Here is a 23,392-nt window from a genome sequence, read left to right as displayed (position 1 = left end):
ATGGCGCCAATGGCTACATTTTCTTCTTGGACGGCCATGCCCTCAGATGTCTGTGCCAGAAGTTATTCGAGGAACCAAGTTCCATACCCTGTTTGAGAAAATGTAAAATTTTCCTCATTTTTGCACCAAGTTTTGCCTATAACTCGGTCGGTATCCAACGGATCGTCAATCTTTAACCTGTGGTCGATAGATGGCACCAATGGCTACATTTTCTTCTTGGACGGCCATGCCCTCAGATCTCTGTGCCAGAAGTTATTCGAGGAACCAAGTTCCATACCCTGTTTGAGAAAATGTAAAATTTTCATCATTTTTGAACAATTTAGCAAAATTTGTAAATGTGATATATTTTAACGCGAATTTGTTGCAATAAGTTTCTTTTCACTCAAATAATGCTTTAAATTAAAAAAAGAACAAAAAATCAGGAAAAATTTTTTAAAAAATTTTAAACTCGAAAATTTCATAAGGCTTACCCCTTACGTTTTTTTTGAGAAATTTTGCAAAAAAATTTAAATTGATTTATTTTAATGCCAATTGGTTCAAATTAGTTTCTTTTCACTCAAATAATGCTTTAAATTAAAAAAAAAACATAAAAAATAATTTAAACAATTCTTTAAATTTGATAATTTCCTAAGGCTATAGCCCTTTTTTGGGGAAATTTAGCAAAATTTGTAAATTGATGTATTTTAGTGCGAGCCGTTGGACGTTGGAAAATAGGCTCTATGCTTAACAACTCTGCCACATTTCACAGTCCACCCTCCAACGCTGGCATCCTTGCTGCCATTCGACCATAGATTACGATCAAACACCGCCCTTCGAATGGGAAAACTGTAATACTCAGTCCCCATCGCCCCAAAGAAACACTTTGCGCACAAACCCATAGCGATAACGATGCGCACAAGATGTATGGCTTCCGTGCAGCTTTATGTTCGCCACACTAGTTCTCGCGTTTTCGCGCAGCAAAATTCTAATGAAAACACCGTAAAACCTGCCAAGAAGTTTCGTACAATTTATGCAAATCATTCAGCAATCAGCAAAAAGGAAAGAAAGTTCTCCGTACACCGGTGGTACCGGGCTACAACGATTAAAGAAAACATACTTTTTAATGAACGAAATACCAGTGATTTGCTGGGATTGGGGAAAGCGCGTGCAAAGTCCATGAAATCTACACGATCATTCAAATGTGGGTTTTTTAAGGCCCAAAAGGACTCACGATATTAAAATGTCAAAATGGTCCTTTGCACGAATGTGGAATACAAAACTTGTGATTTATTATTCAAAAACGAAGAAAGGAAAACATTCTTATCAAAGCTTATTCTTTAAACGATTATGCTATACTGGGAAAACGTTTATAAAGTTACAACATATAACAGTTAATTTAAAACACTGTTTCCTCATGAAGTTCGTCAAATTTAAACCTTTTAGGTTGAATTCAGCTAGATGAAACCCTAAGGGTTGACACGATCGATGTTTATGCAAAAAAAACAGTTATTTATATTTCAAAATATAACGCAATCCAATACCTTTGTCGCCAAATTCTGTTTCCTTTGTGGGTGAATAAACAAAACAATAGATAAATTAGCTATTTATCCACAGTAGGATTGAAGCGTGTTTGATTTCACACCAAACTAATATGTGACTTAAGCTATAAAGGTTTCTGTAATCAATCAATAGACCTACTAAAATATTACTATCAATTATTCCTTCGCCACTTCGGAATGAAATTAAACATCGATCAATATTTATTTATTCATTTATTTATTTCAATCAATCATAATAAAGCCATTTTCATTACTACAATCAAACGAAATATAATTCAAAGTTTTAGTAAACAAACAAAACTACTCTTTACAACAAATACATCATGGCGGTTTGGGGATTGAATAGAATAATTTTCTCTTGCTTCACCAATTAGCCAAAAACGTCATTTGAACGTGTGATCATTCGGCACTTGAATTGTACTCGAACAAAACCTTCATTCTGTACTGTAACACATGACGTGCCTGATTATAGATTCCTTGCCAAAATAATGTACTCTATCATATAAAATAATAGCTCGAGCGAAAAGAACCCGAAAGACGTGTTAGCGGTAAAAGCACGAGAAAAACGTATCACCTTTCCCTCCGACGTAGTTTGGCTCGTAGTTTTGCCGTCTTATCTTTTCGGCTAGATCGACGAACGAAAACAAAACCAAACTAAAAACCAAAAAAAAAATGGCACCCTTCTTGGTGCCAGCATGTCGGCTCAGGGTCGTAAAGGTGGTCTCTATACACTCTGCACGACAATTTTCTCCCCTTTTACAGTACGCCGTGTTCTGGTCCAGTTTCGATTTAACAAACTTTGCCTATACCCTTCCTACCCGTACGTTGCTTCCTTACTTGGCAAAAAGGTACTCGGGAATGTGTTCCTCGGGGTAAAGTAACTCGTATAGGTACAAAGTTAATGTAAGGAAAATGTTGTTCATGTTTGTTGAAAAATAACATTTTACAGTTGTAACAGAAAAGAAAGTTTCTTTAAGATTATAAACTCTCGTTTCTTAAAACAATCATTAGAAACGTTCAGTTTGTGCGACAAATAAATGCCTCAACATTTTGCCCACAATCACTCCCCGATGCATCGTTTGGCGGCCCATAATCTGACAGCATGTTCCACTGTCACAGCAAAATCCGCGTACACCGCCCAACCATAAAGAACGATAAATTAGGTTTGCTTTTATTTTCCAAAAGTGTAATATTCCACCGCAAAACCATGGTAATTATAACTCCGTTCATTCTTTCCATCAAACTTCGGTCGGAAATGGTCGGCTCCTTCGCAACTGGCAGCAGCTCCCCACGTACTGTGTAGTCACGCATACAGACACGCAAAATGTCATTAAATTACTGGGTTGAAAGGGGAAACACGATAAGGCAACTTTCCTAAAAAGAGCGAAGGGAAGTTGGGAGATTACCTCTAATGGGGGCAGGGCACCCACCCACACTACTCGCACAATCACACGCCAGCCAATATCCTTTGCTATCGTTCGACTTTTGATCTGAGCAAACTGCTGCTCTATTGGCGCATTCTGCCAGTAATTCGTCCGCAGTGCACGAGTCGACCGAACTCCTTTTGCTACCCAGGATCCTTCTGCAATTCGCGTCCCGTTTTCGCCATGAACTTGTTTTTATTGCTTCCTTCTCGAAGTTGGGAAAAAAAGCACGCATTTACCATGCTGTTTTGCCGCGCGCTTGTCGATAGTGGAGGGAGTAGACTTTTTTTTGGGTTTTGAAAAACAAAACTAAACCGGTAGGAACAAAACAGTTCTGTTCGACACGCGAAAGGAAAGGCAAAACCAGAGTTTGAAAGTGGCATGTTTAAAACCGTGCACACGTTTAGGTGAGTCACTTGATGCTTACGGGAATTTGAGACTAGCGCGATTAAACCGAATCAGTTGATATGAAGGTGATTTGTATGCTGGAAATCGTTTGATATGTTTCATATGTTTCTCCCCTTTCGGGTCAGTCAATATCATAAGAATTGAATTCTTTCGAATAATGTTCGAATTTTTCTAAAAACTAATTTATTTATTCTTTATTTCTACCTTTGTTTTAAACTTTTACTTTTGTACTAGCGGAGAACTTTTAACTCGAACTTTACTTTAATACTAATTGTATTTTAACCTAAGAACATCATGTTTACTGCTCCAGCTGTTCCAAAATGTGAAACAAAGTTTTTTTTCTCCATTCCATCATCTCTTATGCTCGTTTCTGTTGCTTCATCCAACTCATAAAATCGCATCCATACGATCATTCCATGAGGAGGAAAAATTCGCGATCAACTACAACCCCAAGATCACATTTTGCAGATCGTACACGCGCTCTCGGATCATCGTATAAAACTTTGCTCGACCATTTCTCTCACATTTGCTTTCCCACTCTAGTTCTACGTCATCATGAAAAATCTACCTTTGGTTCGATGGCAAAAAAATACACAACCCGCGAGAGTGAAACAACAGATGCAAAAGAGAGCAAGTGACTTTTAAGTCACCTGTGCGGAGTGTGTTTCTCCTTTGCTCTCGTAGCCGCTGCACAAAAGCGAAGCAGAGAGAGAGAGAGAAACGCTTGAAGATATACGCGACACGCGGGAAGCGAGCGGACTTGTATGGCGGGCCGGCACATGGTTGGGGCCCTAAAGAAAACTCAACTGTTTAGTTGTTCGCCTGTTGTCAAGGATACCGGTCGGGTTAGTCGAACACGGACGGACCAACCAAACGTCGTTGCGGACGGTTGCCCCAGTAACGGAAAACTGCAAACAGTAGTTGTTCGAATTTGCCTCCGTGTTATGTTGTGGGCTGTGGACTATTCCGTTTTCCCCAGTCCCCAGTTTCCCTCCGCGCGAAACGCCGGTTTCAAGTTTTCCATTGGAGGAGACCGTCGTGGTCGAGGTTATGGTGTGTTTGTGACTGTGTGTTTGTGTGCGTAAAACACAACCGGGTGATCCTACGAGCATGTGTGTTTTCTAGCAGACAGTGTGCCCTGTATGTACCAGACCCGAAAAGGTGACTTAAACCCGAGCAAAGGTTGTGTAGTGTGGTCCCTGTTCCGTACACACCAAACAGCTACGTCCTTATCATGCATCCCACGTTCTAGAGGTCGATTGAACTAGGTACACCGTTCGAACTGAGTGGATCATTCCGTGCTGCGAAGTGTTAAGATTTGGTAGGCACCGGATTTACTAGTAACCATAAACCGCGGTACCGCGGGTGTAACGAACGGTAAGGGTGAAGAGTGACCGTTGTGAGGTGCGGCGCGCGGTGTACCGAAACATTGGTAGATTCTGGCGTGCAGGACCCTTGCGACGGGTTTGATCCGCAGTCAAGCAATCAGTCGGTGACCGAAGGTCTACCAGAGCCTACACGGCCTACCAGTGCGTGTGCAGTACCAGTAGAACGAGGGTCACACATCAACCAGCAGCTCCAGCAGACCAGTTACAGAACGGTTTTCTTACCAGGGACTTACCGAACTTGTGAAGTGATGTCGTCTAGCGTAATGATCACCGAATATCGCCCAGCAGAGGAAATCAAAACCATCGCTCGGTTGTAACAAAAATAACACAAAACAAAAAAACAGTGTGACTAAGAACGAGATCTTCCAGTTTCCAGTAGTAACAGTAGTAACTTCAGTTGTGGAGCACGCGTGTAACGAATTAAATCAGTTAACGGAAGTTAAGCTAGTTTCCAGTGTTGGTGAAGTTCACATAACAGTAGTGCCGCGAGTTCTAACAGTTTTTACAAATATATACACACGCAAAAAACCAAGGAACCACCAATAAGTTCCGAGTGGTGTCTACCGTTAAGTCAAAGTCACGGTGATGTGATTACTGGTAAGTTATTGCAAAAATTCTCGTAGAACCTTCTAGATCTGATTCAAAGATTGCTTTTGATTTTATTGCAATATTGCCATTTGGCGTTCTGGGTTTCCTTCAACAACTTCCCCGAAAAAACACAAAGTGAAGGGCAACAGCGACTCATCAGTTTTCATTCTTTATTGAACCTGACTATCCCAAAGAAACAAAAAAAAGACAAGACACACCACATTGCATTGTGTGCTGGGTCTACCCTGGTGGGGGAACCTTGGACCCCGACCCAAGTAGCGGGCAGGTTCAAGGAGCTATGGCTACGAGCCATCCGACCGATTAAAGCCGATCTGGGCTACCGGTCACAATTCGCTGACCATCACCCGATGGTTCACCCTTCCGAGTGCGCTCCGCGGGTTGAAAGTCTTCCATCAAAAAAAACCTCGACCTCTAGAGCTGGATCACCCGGACGGTGATACACTTTTATGTCCAGTGTACTTTTTCGAAAGCCAACGACCACCCATGTCCGGGCCCATCTTCAACCCTCGGTCTCCCACGCAAATGGTCACGGTTCAGTGCACGGACCGTGTTCGCACACCGAAATCCGGCCATATAAACTTATCCATCCGGTCCAGTTTGTGGACCGTGTGTTCGGTTTTGCCGGGGTGTTCCGTGATTCACGCTCCAACCTTACCTTTTTGCCTGTCCCGATGCCGTCACCGATTCACTCCATTAAGCTAACGAGTCAATTTAAAAGTCCGGCAGGTCCGGCTCATCATCATCATCTATGCTCTTTTTGCCGCTTGTGTGACGACGCATGACGTGACGCATCTAACGTCTAACCGCCGTGAGACGCCACACGACGGAGGTGATGTTGGGGTGGAATTGATATTTAAAAATTAAAACAGTGCATCAGCTCATCAATTTTTCATCACCATTTGGCACCGGGCTGTCAGAATAATCCGAATTGCTTGAACAGCTGAATTGATAGACCTTCTTGTCTTCCTTTCGATTGATAAGATCGCTGATTGTCGTGCAGCATGAACTTGAGTAAAATGCGCAAGGACGGTTGTAGCATTAAATACCAATTGAATCAATTCGGCCCCAAAAACCATACTACCGGCTTTTGAATGGTCTGCACTTGAAAGAGAAGGATGTGTTGGAGGTTGTGTGTTGTCGATCACCGGAACCGGAACATCTCGGAACACGATCTCATCGCATAAGAGCACTTTTGTTTGATTTTCACCTACAAAAATTGTGTTGCTCCAGAACTCTCTACCACGTGCTTCGTGCTTCTTGGCTTTTTTTTGGACCCAAAATGCTTTCGCCATCGCCCGGTTTTTCTGCGCAACTTCGCGCACATACGCTGCGCCAGTGTATAATCACCCACAATGCTATTGCGCACCCACCCTGGGCCACTGGGAACATTACTCAACCCCAAATTACTCCGCAAAGTCGAATGCACCAAAAACCGGTACCACCATTTCGCTGGCCGTAGCCGTGTTTTGACGCAAAAAAAACCACCCTGCCACCCCTGAGACGCATCTTGTGCGGTATTGCTCTTTTGTTCGACCGTTTGTTCAGATCTTCATTAGCGCTTCAGAGCGGTGTTCGCGTGCCACACTAGAGCGGTTGTTTCTTTTCTTGTTCGCCCGTTGGTTCCTCCATTCACTCTCGGTTTATTTCTTCTTTCAACTGAATCTTCTCGTCGTCGTATCTGTGTGTGTGTATACTTAGGGAGGGTGTGCTGACGGGTTCCATCAATTTGGCATCTGCAGCTGGCATTTCCCAACTCCAAATCGATCACCGCTCACCGGTTTGATTGTTTTATGTCTTTCGTTTTTTTTTGTATGTTCTGCTTCTCTTCATCGGGACTGAAAAGCTTTTCGGGGGAACGCCAACCAATACTTTAGGAGAGACACCAACAAAAATCCGCATAAGACAAACGAAAGAAATAGAAACACAGATGCAAATAATTTCTTGTTTCTTCATACATCACACGATGGCCGATTTACTTTTTGCTTCTGCTCTCTCTCTCTCTCTGTCTTTCTTTCTATGCTGTGTTTTCCACCCCCCATTTTGGGTGGCGTAATTGTCAATCAAATGGCCCGAACGCTTGATCAATCGATTGAGCTTAAGTTTTCGCGGCCCGTGAACACCTACACCTACCTGGGCGAGGTGTTGATCATACAACAGCACTCAGTAAAAGGTCGGTAAAGTCGCTTGCAACTGTGTTGCAGCGAAGATTCATTTGTATCGGATTACGCGAAGAAAACGAATGGAACATATTTATCTTTTAATCGGTTGCCGGAAAACGGAAAAGCCTATTGACCAATGGCGTATGAAAGTAAGATGATGGAAGATAAACACATGCGGAACTGGTGAAGGAACAGCAAATGACTGACTGTAACACTACCATGCCTAGTGGCGAAGAAAATAAATTTCTTTTAATGCAGTCTCTTATCGCGATTATGTTACATGAAAGGTTTACAAACACTGATGTCGGTTACAATGGCCTCAGGTATTGCATGATATTAAACTCGTTATCAACATAAGTTATCCTTTGTTAAAAGAATGAAATTATGTTGATTAATTGCCTACATTTAAGCGTACGTTGCATCAATGTCAGATATTAAAAAGTTAAAATAAATTTTTGTTTAAATTTACTCCTTTTTCTCTCTCGTTTTTCCACTCCATTTCTTGCATTTATCAGCCTTAGTTTACTTCAAAAACTTCATACTCTTAATATTACGTTATAGAAAAGAAACTATTCCTTCTCCATTAATTAATGAATCAATCAGTTGTCAATCGGTTCAGAAATTGTGAGGCAACTAAATAGGAAAACCACCGCGCGCCATTTTCCCGCACCTATCAATATCTATCGATGACGCATTGAACGGAAGTGGATGCGCTTCGTGGACGGAACCGATTTTCCAATTCCATCCAATCGAATCGAATCGATATGCGTTCTGTTTTGGAACACAACAGCACAAACGCATGCAGCAACACCTGCCTGATAGACACATCCACGTATCGGAAGGACATTTCAAGGCTAGCGACCAAAGCCAACAACACGAATGTGTATCCGTAATCAATAGACAGGTGCGAGGTTGTGTTGTTGAGTTTCCATTCCACTTCGTCTCTGATTCCCACTAACATATGGACTCATCAAAACCTTTTCTGTCTGTTTTTTTTTGTTTTGTTTCTTTCCTTCTCATCCTTCGCTTGCGTACTCCATTCATGACATTTGAATGTCGTTCAGAGGGAAAAAAGCAGAACTCTTCGTCACTCTTCAGGGACTTTTCCACGTGGTTCAATAGTAAGCTCACCACTAAAAAGAAGTACCCTTCGCACCGTGTATTTCCCGGGAACGGGGATACCACCCCGTCAAACATCATACCATTAACGTAATCAATAATTCTCCATCGGCCATTCACCCGTCCACCAAGGTGGCCAAGTTCTGTTTCGGGACGACACTAGCCAAGTATGCGGTACAAAAAGTCACTTTCTCTCTCTGTTTTACAGTGCCACGGTGTATGTGTGTGTGTCTTCACTGTGTCGTTCGTCTCGAGCTAGCACGCCAACCATTTTCTAATCGAACGGCACGACACGAACAGAACCGGAATGGTTTGAATCCTGCCAAACCGCGCCCTAGTTTTCTTCCCGATTTTCACGTCCTGTGTTGGTCGCCGCACCAAACACATCCATTCAGGCCCCCTACCCCCAGCTGGACCTTCATTTATTTTTATGACACATTTCACCTTTTGCTGCTCGTCATTTTCTAAATCAACCGTGCCATCAACACTCCTCGGTTTTCTCCCCTCGTTTTTTCTGTTGTGATGGTGTTAATAATGACGAAGCTGTTTCCACACGAACAAGAACGACAGTTTCATGTGGCTAACACACGCATCACCTCGGTGTAGTGTCTTACATTAAATGCTATCACCTTAAACCATTAGGACAGTAATCAAAGGACATGAATGAGCTCGTGTTCGTTTTATGCTTTAACAGCAACGAGTTGAATTGTTTGCAAACCAAATACAAGTTGCCCATACAGCTAGCACACAATATAATTCACCTGTAACATAACCAAAAGCATAACGATAACAAGGAGAAGGTCGTAATAGTTTATAATTCCAATAATAGCCGGTGCGACGAGCAGGACAGCAAGTTCCTTCCCTTTTTTCCCCACATGCAAAACTCATAAACCTTCACCACCATAAAATGGATTTCCTTCCATATGCCGGAACTTTCCTGAGGAAGAAAAATATATCAAAAAAAAACTTCTACTACACGCATAATAAAAAAAGAAACCACCCAGGGAACATACCGGCGTTGGTTGAACCGTGAACATGTGTAAAGTACCGTGACCAATTATGGACCTTGGCACTGGGAGAATTCACAGTGATCGTACCATATCGTTCTGTGGATCTTTTCGTGCCATCGTTCAGATTTGGTGCCCCAGCGTCATCAGAACCCGACCGTGAGTGGTGGTAGGGACAAATAAAAAGAGAACCGAATGAATTAACGAGAACATAAGTCGATGCTTAACAAACTGTATCAAACTCTACTTTTTTTTTCTTTGTCATAAAAAGCTCTCGAATTAAAGCGTTAAAAGCTTGCGCAAGGTGTAACAATGTGTTGAAGTATTTTAAAATATTTTTTAGCTTCATTTGAAATTTCTTCTTTCTATTTATTATTCTCTACAATTTATATATGTTTATTAGGTTTACATTAATTTTTAGTAGTTCTTACAATTTATTACTCTATTTGTTTACTATTTGTTGGTATTTGTAATATTCTCTTCCGTCAAGGACCTGTCAAATTCGATCAAACTCGAGTATCCTGTCAGTGTGAGTGACGATCACTCTACTGTTACACTACCAAAATTAATAACAATTAAAGGGAAATATTAATCATAGTTCATTATTAAATATTTGCATTTTACATTATAATTCTAACACTAAACTAACCCATCTGCTTCTCTTTCAACACACCAAAGCCCACTGCTTTGTAATAGAAAACGATTGTCTCTGAAAACATGCTCAATAAAAACAGAATACCAATCTCCCTGCTTACAAACCATTTGCAATGCTAATGCGGGATGTGAGGTTTTTTTTCTTGAAACAACAATTTGCCCCATATATTTACGCGCTTTAACTATAAACAGCTTAACGTGTTGAACGTGCCCAGCTGGGGTTCGTTTCGATATCAACCCATAATTATCATCTCCGAATTGTTGCACGATTGCTGCTGGGAAAGCTACAACGATCCATGCACCCCACAACGGGTGAAAATGCAGCAAATAAAGCTACGATGCGAACGGCTCCACGATCATCATGATACGAGATCGCATCAACCACGGCAGGGTGGATAATTTTCCATCGCACACGGGACAAATAATAATGTCGGGCTCGGGCGAATGATTAACACCGTTGCAAAATCGTATCAAATGTGGGCGAAGAAATCACACATCAACCAAACAGACGCCAGCCTGCGCAACCAACACGCCTAGGGATGGCCGACGAAAATGGGAAGCGATCGTGGAAAACAATCGTGAGTTTTCTCAATGGTGAAGCGATGGTGAAGCGAGGAAGATAATGGCAAATGTGGCAAACGGTGAAAACAAATTCCGATGACAAAAAGCTACAATGCTGTGTTCCAGAGTGACAAAACAATACACATTCCCGACTACTGGTTTACATTTCACCATCCGCATGTTCATGGACTGGATCACCTTGGAAGGTGATCTTTAGCCTGTATGAAAGTTGTATAAAAAACAATAAAAGTAAGATCAAAACGAAAAGCCCAACCAGAAAGTCACCAGTGCCATCGGGGCAACAAAACAAAAACAAAACAATGGACAAATGCGTACTCCACCTGTCAAGCTGTCTCCACCGTGCGGCACTGCGCAACGTGCTAGGTATCCCTAATGATAGCTGGAAAAGCCTTACGGTCCCTTCGCTGTTGGGGGCGTGACCAAGGCAGAAGCAAAATGGGAAGAAGAAAAAGATCACGAACTAATTTGTGATCTGATTACGATGAGCAATGCGCACAAATGCGCTGTTCGCCTTCCCTGGACATGAAACAATAGTGCCCTGATTACGTGCACGCTTGGATGGCGAATCGGGGTAAAAGCCAACGGCGATTGCAATGATGGAAGCGTACAGATGGTCGGTAGAATTTCACCTTTCCACCATAAACACACACACAGAGAGAGACGGGGCCACTTTACAGGTGAATTTACCATCGTTTTCAAAAAGGGTTTAGCGATTTTCTCGTACCGATCACACCAGGCACAGTGCAATATGATGAAGGAAAAAAAACCACAACACGGGAAAAACCCACTGTTTTACCACGAAAAGGTGTGAAACGGTATTCGTGATCACGCGTGTGCAGCACACACTGTTGTCGATTATCAGAAGACGATCGTGTGCCGGTAACAATTATCCGAACGTTATTCTTTTCTTGTGCCGTATACCCTTTCCCTTTCGTTGGGCGAATCGCAGCCACACGAAAACGCATCTTTGGCAAATGGTGATAACGTGACGTAATATTACCATCACCACTCTAATGCACAACCGCTTTATTATTGATCTTCGAAGCGAGAGTTGAAAGATGCACTTTTTTGTTTAATTTAATTGTTTACCCCTTGTGCAATTGTGAAGCAGATGTAACAATTTGTGAAGCAAACACATTGTTGCTTTTTCATTTTTTTGTATGTCGTTGATTGTGTTTTTCCCTCACTCAATAAGGCTATTAGAAAATATTCGAGTGAAACCGAAACGCTCTAAAACAATTCTCACCTTTTTTGGGGGAAAAAGGTTTAAAAGCGCACCTCCCCAAGAAAAAAGGGCATCATCTAATTAGGGTGAATTGAAGACGAAAGTGGATCGTAGGAGAGATTTACGCAAAAGCATCAGCAGAAGCCAGAGTATGGCTGGATGAAAAACTTCACCCCCTAAAAACGTGACTTGAAATTATAATTTCCATCGTCTTTAGCCTTTAATGAACCGTGCGCCAGTGCTTAAGGGCAGATGGTCTGCATTTTTGCTTTATACCCTCCCAACGATGATTTCTTGAACGATCTCCCGTAATGACCATTAAAATCTGTCCATGCGGCCCTTTTGCTGGCCACATCTTGAACTACCTGCATTGCTTCACCTGGCAACGATACAACGCAACGCAAAACTTGACGATGGAAACGTCCTCTAATTGGACGTGATTTATAGGGACCGAAGGCTAACGCGAATAAAGCAAAAAAAAACCCTTGCAGGTTAGGTGTAATCAAATATTAGTTATATTGCTCAACGTGCTGGTACGCCAAGCGGTACGATATCATTTTAATTCCATTAGCATTCGGTTATTGCTGGCATGTTGCTTTATCTGATGGATAATTTTGAATAGGTAACATTCCGTCAAATATCATCCAAACCCTTTTTATGTTCTTCCCCATCCCCATAACCTTATCTTCCATTACAGGTGCCACTCTTATAAAACAATTCACTATTTTTTTCTTTTTGTTTAATTTATTGTGTAAATAGTTGCGAAACGGCTAGAGCAGGCAAGTTAATACAAAACGTAGCTAGGGCGTTTGCCGTTGATTACAGGGCGGGTGTGGACTTAATGGTGGTTTTATATTTTTATAAATTTTTATCACCTTCCCTACTCCATCCATCTCACTCAAGCGGCTCCCGTGCTTGCGTAAGCCGGTGTGTTGTGTGTAATTGAGAGAAATTTTACAAACAACAGCTGTCGTGTTATAGCGGCGTGTACAAAGTGTAAGAAAATGTACCCATTTGTAGGCAACATTTTTATTACATTGTTCAGACGGGGGTTCGTCGCTTGTTTTTGGAACTCTTCCATTGAAGTCTTTTGTTTTTAAAAGTACACAAATGATGTGTGTTTTTTTCGTTTTCTTCAACCCATTGTATTCTAATTCTACTAAATCATACCTGAAATCTTGAAATCAACTCCAGTAATAACATCTACCCACAAAAAAAACTTCTCTTCAATAATATTCCTTTTAAATATTCCACCTTTGTATTACGAATTCATATAAGTAACAATCCTGATCGTCCTCCTTCTCGTCGCGTAAGCGATTCCAATGTATTAAATTACATTCTATTTAACATCGCTTTCGTTCAGCATCTCAATAAGCGCTCTGCAAGCTATAAATGGCTACCAAACAATTCCATCAAACAACAAAACAACTCATCATCATCTGATCTTCAGCTGATCAAGCCGCCCTGGCAGACGCATTCGCTTGTTTGACGAATCGATTTCCGTACGCCTTCCAATTCCAAAACGCTACTTACACAACAATTCAAACTATCTTCTAGCCGCAAACTCCTTCCACGAATCAGCGAAACAGTGGCATGTGGACGCACCAAGCTTCGATCGTGTGAGAGAAATTGAATTCGCGCCAGCTCATCTGGCCAGCTCATCGTTTGGTGTGGCGTCTTCAAATGAGATATTTCCCGGCAACGAAACGTTTGCCCTCCTGTCCAGCCTTAATTGTATGTGAGTTAACACCTTTGCCAATGTGCTCCGGTGTCCGCCTCACGATCGCCGTGTCAAATCAAATCCTCCTGCAAGGCCTTCGCTGCTTCACAAACTCCTCAACCGCTTCTCGATCGCAATTTACTGATTTTCATTTCCCCACCACCAAAGCAGCTGATTTATTTAGCTCCAAATTGTGCATCATCACTCGTGGTGCCGGTACTTCATCTTGTTTGTGCATCAAATCAAACGGACAAATCAGCCACGGTGCAACATCTGCTTTACGATTGTTCGCGTCCACCGTACGAGAAACCGATGTGAGCGTTAGTGTGATCGATCGTTACATTAAGCTTTTCTTTTATTGACGCGATTAATAGCCCACCAGCCACTGGCCATTCGTTGCCGATTTGTGCCGACAATGGGTTGGGCAGTGAGGTGGGAACTATCACTTTAACCATGTGGGGCTTTGGCTTTGTTCTTGTTTTAGCTTTGTTACAGGGCATGTACTAGCAAATGCACACTCGACAGGCGGCATCGCGTCCATCCAATGATTCAACAGTCCAACCAGAGCGGAACATATGTTTTTTTTATTGAGCCCTACGGGCGGCCATTTCTTTCCGGCACTGGGTGCCGATCTGCGTGCTGCGTTTGTTTGTCTGTGTGTGTTTTTTTTTTCACGGCCACCCACAGTAATCCCACAATGTAATCAAGCTTCACGCAACTTTCCATTCGATTTGCAATGCAAAACGATCACGACGAATAAATGCGCAAAAACCTCTTTTAGCTCTTTAGTACGAGTTTGGTGGGAAATGGAAAATCTATACTTATATTTTACTCGCGCAGCATTAAAACTGTGATCCACAACAACAAACCTAAACCATACTTAAACACACTGGCTAAGCCCGAAAAATTCGCCCCAAAAACCTCTTAACCATCGTGCTGCAGTGCGTGTAACTGCACTTTATTGCCCTGCTTGAGAGTTTGTTTTCAAACTTTTCCTCCCAACCAAACTCTTCTTCATCGCATCATCTTAAAGGCGAGCGCGCGCCCCCGGGAAGATTGGCGAACAAATGTAATGGAAAGCAATCAACTAACGAAAATGCGCACGGTACGGAAGTGGAAGCCAAATGGAAACATACCCACATTTTACCACATTCGCACATTTTACCGATGTGGCCGATGTTTGCCGGCCAATGTGTTTGCTTCGCAATTGTTTGACTAATGGGTTTCTGTGTCAGCGGAAGTCAGCGGGATTTGAGTCGATTAATCGGACTAAATGGTGTTACGAGCAGTGGTAACATCCGATCGGGCCAACATGGGAATCTTGGAACGGGTAAAATGCTAAAAGCGCGCTTTCGAGGAGTTTATTGCATCGGATTAGGGTAGCTGTTTTGATTTTTAAGTAAAAAAATTTAAAGGAATCTATCATAACGCCATTCACAAAGAATAAAGAACACAACGAACAAAGGAATGTTTTTTTTTTGGGCAAAAAAAGTCATCATTTGCATTACATAGAATGAAACGTACGGAAAACAAATCACTGCAACAATACGTATATCCGCATTTACTCGATGCCGGCACTATGCTACAATGATTGCGTACATAAATTGCCAGCACGGTGCCTTGTGCCGTGTGTTACGCCTCACATTTGTGCGTTTTCATCGTATGACAAAACAGAAAATTGTCCCCGGTACAGCTGGATTTTAAAGTCAAACTCGGAATATTCAACACACCGCCAAATAGTTCGGCGGGCGAGAGAAAATGCACACGATCAAATGCCGACTGATCGTTCCGGGTCAGAGAGTTATGCAAATCATAATTGTGCTAATTTTACCTCAACCTATCATAATCCATTCCGTGCAGCTGCAAATATTTGCTCATAATTGCTTACATTAGGATAAAGGTTCGGAAATAAATGTAAAACCAATTTTGGGCCACTTCCTTATCGTGCCGGAGATGAAAACACCGCGGTGGAAAACTTATCAACCGTCAGCGATCGGGCGTGGTTTTGATCAATTAAGAGGAACAATACTCGGCACAACTTTCGCACCGATCGTGCCGAGGGGGGTTTGGTGAAAAGCGGCAGCAGGCAGCAGTGTACACTCGCGAAACCATTAATCAAACAAATTAGCCTTGCTGCCCGGCAGTGGAAAAAGCAAATGATAAACTCATCCATCCATCCGAACCGCCCTAACACACACACCTAGTCCACATTTCCCGCTAATCGCCCTCTTAACGAAACAAAACATAAAGCAAAACAAAACGAAAAAACAAAGGTTTTTTTTCATCTCGAATGGGAAATCGGGAAAATGGGGAACTTTCGCTTACCATAAATCAGTGTTCGCACACCGCGTTTGGCGTTGATGCAAATTGGACATTTGGTTTCATCTTCTGATGCTGAAAATTGATCTAAACCTGGGCGTGATGTTTTGGGAGAAAGCAATTAACTGCTGCGAGTAAATGGGCACACCATTTCAAGCTTCGTTCATTAACGATCTATACTGAATGCATTAATGATCATGCGATAAATCTGTCCAAGCGGTTTGAATTCTAAACTTCATATGTATTCCGGAATAATGTATCGCAAAATTAGGATACTTATTAATATATGTATAACTTTTTATATCCTTAGCCTGTATTAATCTCAACATAATTTGGTCTAAAATGAAGCTTTCTCGTGGGATTAAACTTTCTTATTATTTAGTTATCCAATGCTCGAAAAAATGAGAACTTGCCTACCAAAAAAATATGACAAAATCGAATTTATTCTAAGACTCCCACTGGATGCAATCATCAACAACAGCACATTCTCGTACGATTACGAAATACCAATTACAACCCAATATTTGCACGTCCATGTTTTATCGATCAAATATTCACCAGCAACCACCTTTTCACTCTTTCTTTCATCCGCATGAACCTTCAAACCAGACAGCAAGGATAAGGTGTGCGGATAAGTGCAGCCCAACGAACATGGCACCCCAAAACTCGACCCTGATACACGACGACTCTGCCGGAGTCTCCACAACCGTGCCCACCTCGGCAGAGGAGCTGAGCAACTTCAGTCCCATCCTACCGCCAAGGAACCATCATCACCATCACCATCATCACCATCATCACCACCACCGTACCCAACAGCGCCAAAGCCATCAACCACCGTTTGACGAGGACAACGATGGTGTCCCGTTTGTTACGAGCACCCTAGACGAAGCTGCCGGTGACGAGAGGCAAACGCTGAGCACGAAACCTACCACCAACACTGGCAACGATGTTGCTGGAGCCAAATCCACTACAACCACCACCAGCACCAACAGCACGACGACATTGGCAGGCAACGTTGCATCCACATCGAGGGTTGGCAGTTTCCGGGCAGCGGGAATGATGGCGGACCGGGAGTTGCAATCGCTGCCGGCCGGCTGGTCAGGATGTGAGACGATACCGGAACCAGGCGGTCCCAGAACGTGCGGTACCGGGCGAGGTACCGTGAAGCGTGAGCTGGTGAGTTTGCGTGATTCGAATATTCCCGCACTAGCGAGTCTATAATTTATCCTCCCCATTTTACCTTAAACATGTTCCATTATTAGTAGCTACCCGACAGACAAAGAGACCTCAAATTTGAGAGAATTACGGTAAAAGATCAAGAAGAACATGGAAAACGACGGCGAAACCCGAAAAAAAGCATGAAACCCTTGATTGTGTGTGTGAGCCGACAGAGTTTGTTGAAGCTAGAATTGTTTCCATCTCGTTCTGACCTACATTGTTATCCTGCGTCCTTACTCTAGCGTTCATCCCACACTGTGACGAGCTCAGTTTGCTGTGCGCTAAGTCCAGGGTGGACGTGTTGTGGGACTTAGCAAATTTTATATTTGTTTGTGCGTGAATGATGCGCGGAAGTTTGCAAGTATGCGCGATTGCTTTGTGCAGTGCAATATGCTGACCAGTGTTGTGATTTATGTAGAGTTGATGGGCCTTTTTATGTCATTAACGTGTGGTGTTAGTTTTTTCCCTACACTCCGTGCTTGCTTCGGCAAGCGCATTGAAATGTAGTGAGGGAAAAAACTTTCGGTGCATGTTGTGGAAACTTCTTCCCCTTTTCACACGACGATGAATTCAGTTGGTGTTGTGTTTGGTGTGTGAATGTTTATGCGTGTATTTTGGTGACAAATAGTGTCAAACATATTGTACGCGTTGGTACAGGATAGTGTTTTCGTCTTCCTTTTGTGCTTCTTTTGTGCTGCGTCATTCGCCGTGCGCACACTGTAATCCTGTGTGCAGTGAAGGATCGTTTTTTCTTCTTGCGCTGTTTGCCGCATCGTACGCGCACCCTAATCCAGTGTGCAGTGAAGGATCGTGTTTTTGTCGTCCTCTTCGGTGTTGTTCGTGTGTCGTCGTGTTTGCCATGCAGCGAAGCATGCGACATGACACCCACTGTTACACGTCTTACACTATAATTGTAGAGCGGTGCTACAGCCCCGCCTACTTAAAAATCATGTAAAAGCTCAAAAAATCAAAAACAGAACGAGAGGTCGCGATACGTTTTTGAATACGGGCGCGCGAGAGGTACATAGGGTTTTCCGATTCGAGCAGTGGCTTCGCGTCGAGTAGTTTAAATGCCCATATTTTGCTATACGGGTAGTGCTAGTGGATGCGCTTCCCGGGTATCAAAATATGGGCATTTAAACTACTCGACGCGAAGCCACTGCTCGAATCGACGACCCCTATGTGCTTCTCGCGCGCCCCTATTCAAAAACGTATCGCGACCTCTCGTTCTGTTTTTGATTTTTTGAGCTTTTTCCTGATTTTTAAGTAGGCGGGGCTGTAGCACCGCTCTACAATTATAGTGTAAGACGTGTAACAGTGTGTGTCATGTCGCATGCTTCGCTGCATGGCAAACACGACGACACACGAACAACACCGAAGAGGACGACAAAAACACGATCCTGCACTGCACACTGGATTAGGGTGCGCGTACGATGCGGCAAACAGCGCAAGAAGAAAAAACGATCCTTCACTGCACACAGGATTACAGTGTGCGCACGGCGAATGACGCAGCACAAAAGAAGCACAAAAGGAAGACGAAAACACTATCCTGTACCAACGCGTACAATATGTTTTGACACTATTTATCACCAAAATACACGCATAAACATTCAAACACCAAACACAACACCAACTGATTTCATCGTCGTGTGAAAATGGGAAGAAGTTTCCACAACATGCACCGAAAGTTTTTTCCCTCACTACATTTCAATGCGCTTGCCGAAGCAAGCACGGAGTGAAGGGAAAAAACTAACACCACACGTTAATGGCATGAAAAGGCACATCAACTCTACATAAATCACAACACTGGTCAGCATATTGCACTGCACAAAGCAATCGCGCATACTTGCAAACTTCCGCGCATCATTTACGCACGAACAGATATAAAATTTTTTAAGTCCCACAACACGTCCGTCCTGGACTTAGCGCACAGCAAACTGAGCTCGTCACAGTGTGGGATGAACGCTAGAGTAAGGACGCAGGATAACAATGTAGGTCAGAACGAGATGGAAACAATTCTAGCTTCAACAAACTCTGTCGGCTCACACACACAATCAAGGGTTTCATGCTTTTTTTCGGGTTTCGCCGTCGTTTTCCATGTTCTTCTTGATCTTTTACCGTAATTTTCTCAAATTTGAGAGAATTTTACCGTCATTCTCTCAAATTTGAGGTCTCTTTGTCTGTCGGGTTGTACTACTGCCATTATGCAGGTATATGGTGTGGCTTTTTACAGAGAGCGAGAGAGAGAGAGAGAGCTCCTTTGGCGATGTTGGTGTGGCATTTAGTGAAAGTGTACCGAGGGTGGCTTCGGTTGCACGTGAAAGAAAAAGGGGTAAACTATTCTAGGAAATCAGTATTGTCTTGTTTGATCAATACGGGCCAATAAAAAGCATTCTTGCTCGAGGTAACGCGAAGCTGATCGGCTTGCTAGCCGTTGTGATAGATAACACGCTACCGTCTGGCTTTCGGTTGGGTATCCGTTGGAGATGCTATTGACAAACAGAGACAGTGGCAAATGGAACCTTGGCTCCTATATGTCTATTTAGAGTGTAGCTTTCTAAGGGAACTCTCAATTTCGTGTGTCGTGATGTATTCACATGAAAAGGAAGTTTTTTTTAAAAGTTTTCTGAAAGAAAGGATTTTTTCCTGAAGAAGAATTGAAATCTTTTCAGGTAGTTGATTAAAACTAGAGACAAAAATAACTAAGAAACAGTTTTATATTTACATTTATGCCCCCAAAAGAAAGTTTAAAGACTTTTCCTGAGTTTTTTGTGTCCATTCTTAAACTCTTAACAATATAATCTGAAAAATCTTAACTTCTTAACTTCTTAAATCTTAACCTCTATTTGCAGCTCAAATCCATTCCCTACCATAGCCACACGCACGAAGTAAAGCAATATGCCGAAAGTCTCGAAACGGACAGCAACGGAACCGACGACACAGACGATGCATACGACGGTACACCGGAGCCGCCGAAAGCTGAAACTCCACAAACGTCCACGGAACCGGATCCGTCCGTCACCGATATTGAAATACCGATCTGGATACGGGGCGAGGCTCGGTTTGTGTCCGGCATTAATGGTACGACCACGTGCAGCAACATTATCCGGGCCCTGATCGACGACGAAATCCAGAACGGAAACTATGGGCCGGAAGGTAGGAGGACGCTTGAAACTTTTCTTTTACACAAACTCATTCCATTACAAGCATGATTCATTAGAATTTTAATTACCCCCCAATTTTTTGCTCTCTCTCTCTCCTCCTCGTACCGTGCCGTATTTCTTCGTTGGCGCACGCGTTTGCCATGGTATTTGCGCAGATGTCGCAGTGTCGCGTGACGTGAGCGATTACGTGATAATAGAACGATGGCGTGAGGTCGAACAGGTCCTGACTGGCGACACACGAATCCTGTCGATCTGGAACGCGTGGGGCGACGCTAAAAATGAGGTAAGTGGAGACGAGTGTCGGACTACCGGTAGCTTAATGCCACTACAGCTGTATTCCTGTTAATGACGCTATTTGTGGGCTGCGGAGAGTTTGGATTTTATTTCTACTAAAAGGCCCACAAATTATCAACCACAGCGGTTGCGTAAGAGATCTTCCGAAGCTTTCCTGTGCTAGGAAAAACGCAAGCATTGCCAATGCTCTTTCTAACTCCTGCTAATTTACAATTCGGAACGGTTCATTGTCCAACTTTATTTTAATTCATTTGAACACAAAACAACCTGCGCCGCTGTACATTTATTTTTGCCCTTCTTTCGCTTTCTTCTTTTGGCTACAGGTGCAGTTCCGCTTGAAAATAAATAAAACGAACCTGGAAAAAGGTACCGGCGGCAAGGTAAGCAAGCAAGCAATAAATTCTAAACAGTCGCAATAGGGAACTAAACCCTGTTGCCTGCTATCAAAACAACTCATTCGACGATGATGAATAGTTTTGCAGGGCACATTAATCCATCAACTTCTGTCTCTTCCTTTTCCCATTTTTCCGCAGGAAAACAAATCGAAAAAGCAGAAGGAAAAAATCGGCCTCATTAATCGCATGATGCGCAAGGTGCTCAAGCAAGGTGAAGCCATCCAGAATCATCTCTCGCAGATCAGGTTAGTCAGGAAGGCTAAAACACTTATATTGAGTGAATAGCCATATTAATTCCCCTTCGAAATAACTTAAACCTCCCTATGCTGTCTCTTCTATCCAGCCAAAAATCAACGGAGAAACGACAGCAGGAAAAGTTCCGCAAGTACGTGCGCAAAAACTGCGGCAAGCATCTGATCATGGAGAACTTTCTGCACGATGCGGCAACGAACAATCTGTCCGACCTTTCGGTGGACGGTGAACCGCTGGTAACGGTGTCGCACGAGCGTGAAGCTACCAAAGATGCTAAAGTGCGTCGCAGTACATTCCCCGGCAAGCTGCTCTTTTCCGCACGTAAAGCATCGTCGGCCGGAGCGAGTGGCGTTGGCAAGCGCACGGAGGAAAAAGCGGGCCGTGTGCTGAAGAACGTTCTGTTCGAATCGTCCGATCAGCTAGCGGATGGTGTGAAGGCAAACGAGGACGAACTGTTGCTGGTGATTGACCACACGTCCGATAGTGACAGTGGTATCTTTACCAACAATCATGCCCACAGCCGACGGGACACGCTACCCAAGCGGCCAAACTTTGGTTCGATGGTGGAGATCGATCGGTACACCAAGGATGTGGATGAGCTGGATGAATTAGCTGAAAAGGAGGAACCGGAGCTGGAGGCGGAGGCATCCTCGAACAGTGACACCGCCAAACGTCAGCAAAAGTACCATCGTTCCAAGCGTCGATATGATTCGCTGCGCTGCCACCATCAGAACAGAAGACGAGAGCTAGAGTATGCCCTCTCCGAGGACGATGGTGTGGCGTCCTCTAGCGGTGGAAGAAGATCGGCCGATCGTGACCAGGAGCTGATCGAGCTGGTAAACGATAACGATGACGACGAAGGAGAGAACGAGGAAGACTTCACACCACCGGTAGATGACTTCGAGTCGGATGAGCAGTGCGATCTGCGCAAGGGCACCTTTAACCGTACCTCGTTCCGGTTCGATCTGATACGGCAGGAGATCGCGACCAAGATGGCGGAGATGCAGCATCTGCTCGAACAGGAGGAAGAGTTGCTGCGGCGGCTGAAGCTGAAGAGTGCCAAATTCCATGCCGAGAATCAAATCTACCGTTCGCACATTGGGCTAGACTTTCACGTCGAGCGGCTGCAACAGTCGATCGATCGCTGCGCGAAGGAGATTATCGACATCGAGCAGCAGCTGCTCGAAACAAAGATGGAAATTGAAGAAAAGTCCCCATTGATCGATAACCTACGGTCGTTGCTTGAAGCACAGGAAGCCGGCCAATGCTACCGGCGGCAGTATAAGCATCAGCCAAACGATCGACCACCGCAAGAGCAGCGGTACGGCATGACGACACACTTCCGAACCGGTTCAGTGGGCGAAGCGGAAGCGCTGAGTGCAGACACGAGCTTCACCCATGCACCGTCGGCGGGTTCACGCAACAGTCTCGCACAGCAAACGTCGAAGCGCAAATCGGTAAACCCGTCCGTGAACGAGTCGGTTGAATTTGTGGACAATATTTACGAGTTTTGTGATAATAATCAAAGTTTTGTCGTTTGAAGTGTACCAAAACGACAAAACGGCGCCAACTGTTACTGTAGGTTTAGCATCTGATTGCATAGTACGTAGTATTTGAGTTCGGGTCTGTCCGCCAAGTGGACGGCAGGCTAGCACGATATAATGATTGCTAACGGAACGCTTATGTACACGTGACCTTATTTAAACGAACGAAAGTTACATATTTTTTTATCTGTTATACGACGCCCGTACCATGCCTCCGTCCCAGAAATCGTATGTTATATTTAATAAATATTTACCCAACAAAGTAACCAGAACTAGGTGCTGGGATATCTCTGAGATACAAATGTTTTATTCGTTTATTGTTGATGACTGGTAACGTACTATGCCACGTGGATGACTATGAAGTTACAGATAC

General features: G+C 43.4%; 1 protein-coding gene across 3 annotated transcripts; it reads left to right on the top strand.

Moving 5' to 3' along the window:
• Nucleotides 1–4,097: 4,097 nt before the first annotated feature.
• LOC125769944 (uncharacterized) lies at nucleotides 4,098–23,321 on the top strand. Of its 3 annotated transcripts, none has more exons than XM_049439027.1 (7): nucleotides 4,101–5,355; nucleotides 16,766–17,328; nucleotides 20,223–20,526; nucleotides 20,690–20,817; nucleotides 21,152–21,208; nucleotides 21,362–21,468; nucleotides 21,567–23,321. In XM_049439027.1, exons 2-7 carry the CDS (start codon nucleotides 16,804–16,806, stop codon nucleotides 23,014–23,016), a joined length of 2,571 nt encoding a protein of 856 aa, XP_049294984.1. In that variant the 5' UTR covers nucleotides 4,101–5,355; nucleotides 16,766–16,803; the 3' UTR covers nucleotides 23,017–23,321. The 3 variants fall into 3 exon arrangements, with proteins under 3 accessions (XP_049294985.1, XP_049294984.1, XP_049294983.1); XM_049439026.1 differs by having other exon boundaries at nucleotides 16,762–17,328; XM_049439028.1 differs by lacking the exon at nucleotides 21,152–21,208 and having other exon boundaries at nucleotides 4,098–5,355; nucleotides 16,762–17,328.
• Nucleotides 23,322–23,392: the final 71 nt, after the last annotated feature.

The sequence above is a fragment of the Anopheles funestus genome, chromosome 3RL (genome assembly GCF_943734845.2).
Source record: "Anopheles funestus chromosome 3RL, idAnoFuneDA-416_04, whole genome shotgun sequence".
NCBI classification, from domain to species: domain Eukaryota; kingdom Metazoa; phylum Arthropoda; class Insecta; order Diptera; family Culicidae; genus Anopheles; species Anopheles funestus.
The sequence above is the reverse complement of the archived record's forward strand: the minus strand, read 5'-3'. Positions and strand labels throughout refer to the sequence as shown.

Coding starts and splice junctions, on each gene's coding strand:
- LOC125769944 (XM_049439027.1), top strand. CDS start 16,804: ATGGCACCCCAAAACTCGACCCTGATACACGACGACTCTGCCGGAGTC. Junction 20,527..20,689: donor CGGAAACTATGGGCCGGAAG/GTAGGAGGACGC, acceptor GTATTTGCGCAG/ATGTCGCAGTGTCGCGTGAC. Junction 21,469..21,566: donor AATCATCTCTCGCAGATCAG/GTTAGTCAGGAA, acceptor TCTTCTATCCAG/CCAAAAATCAACGGAGAAAC.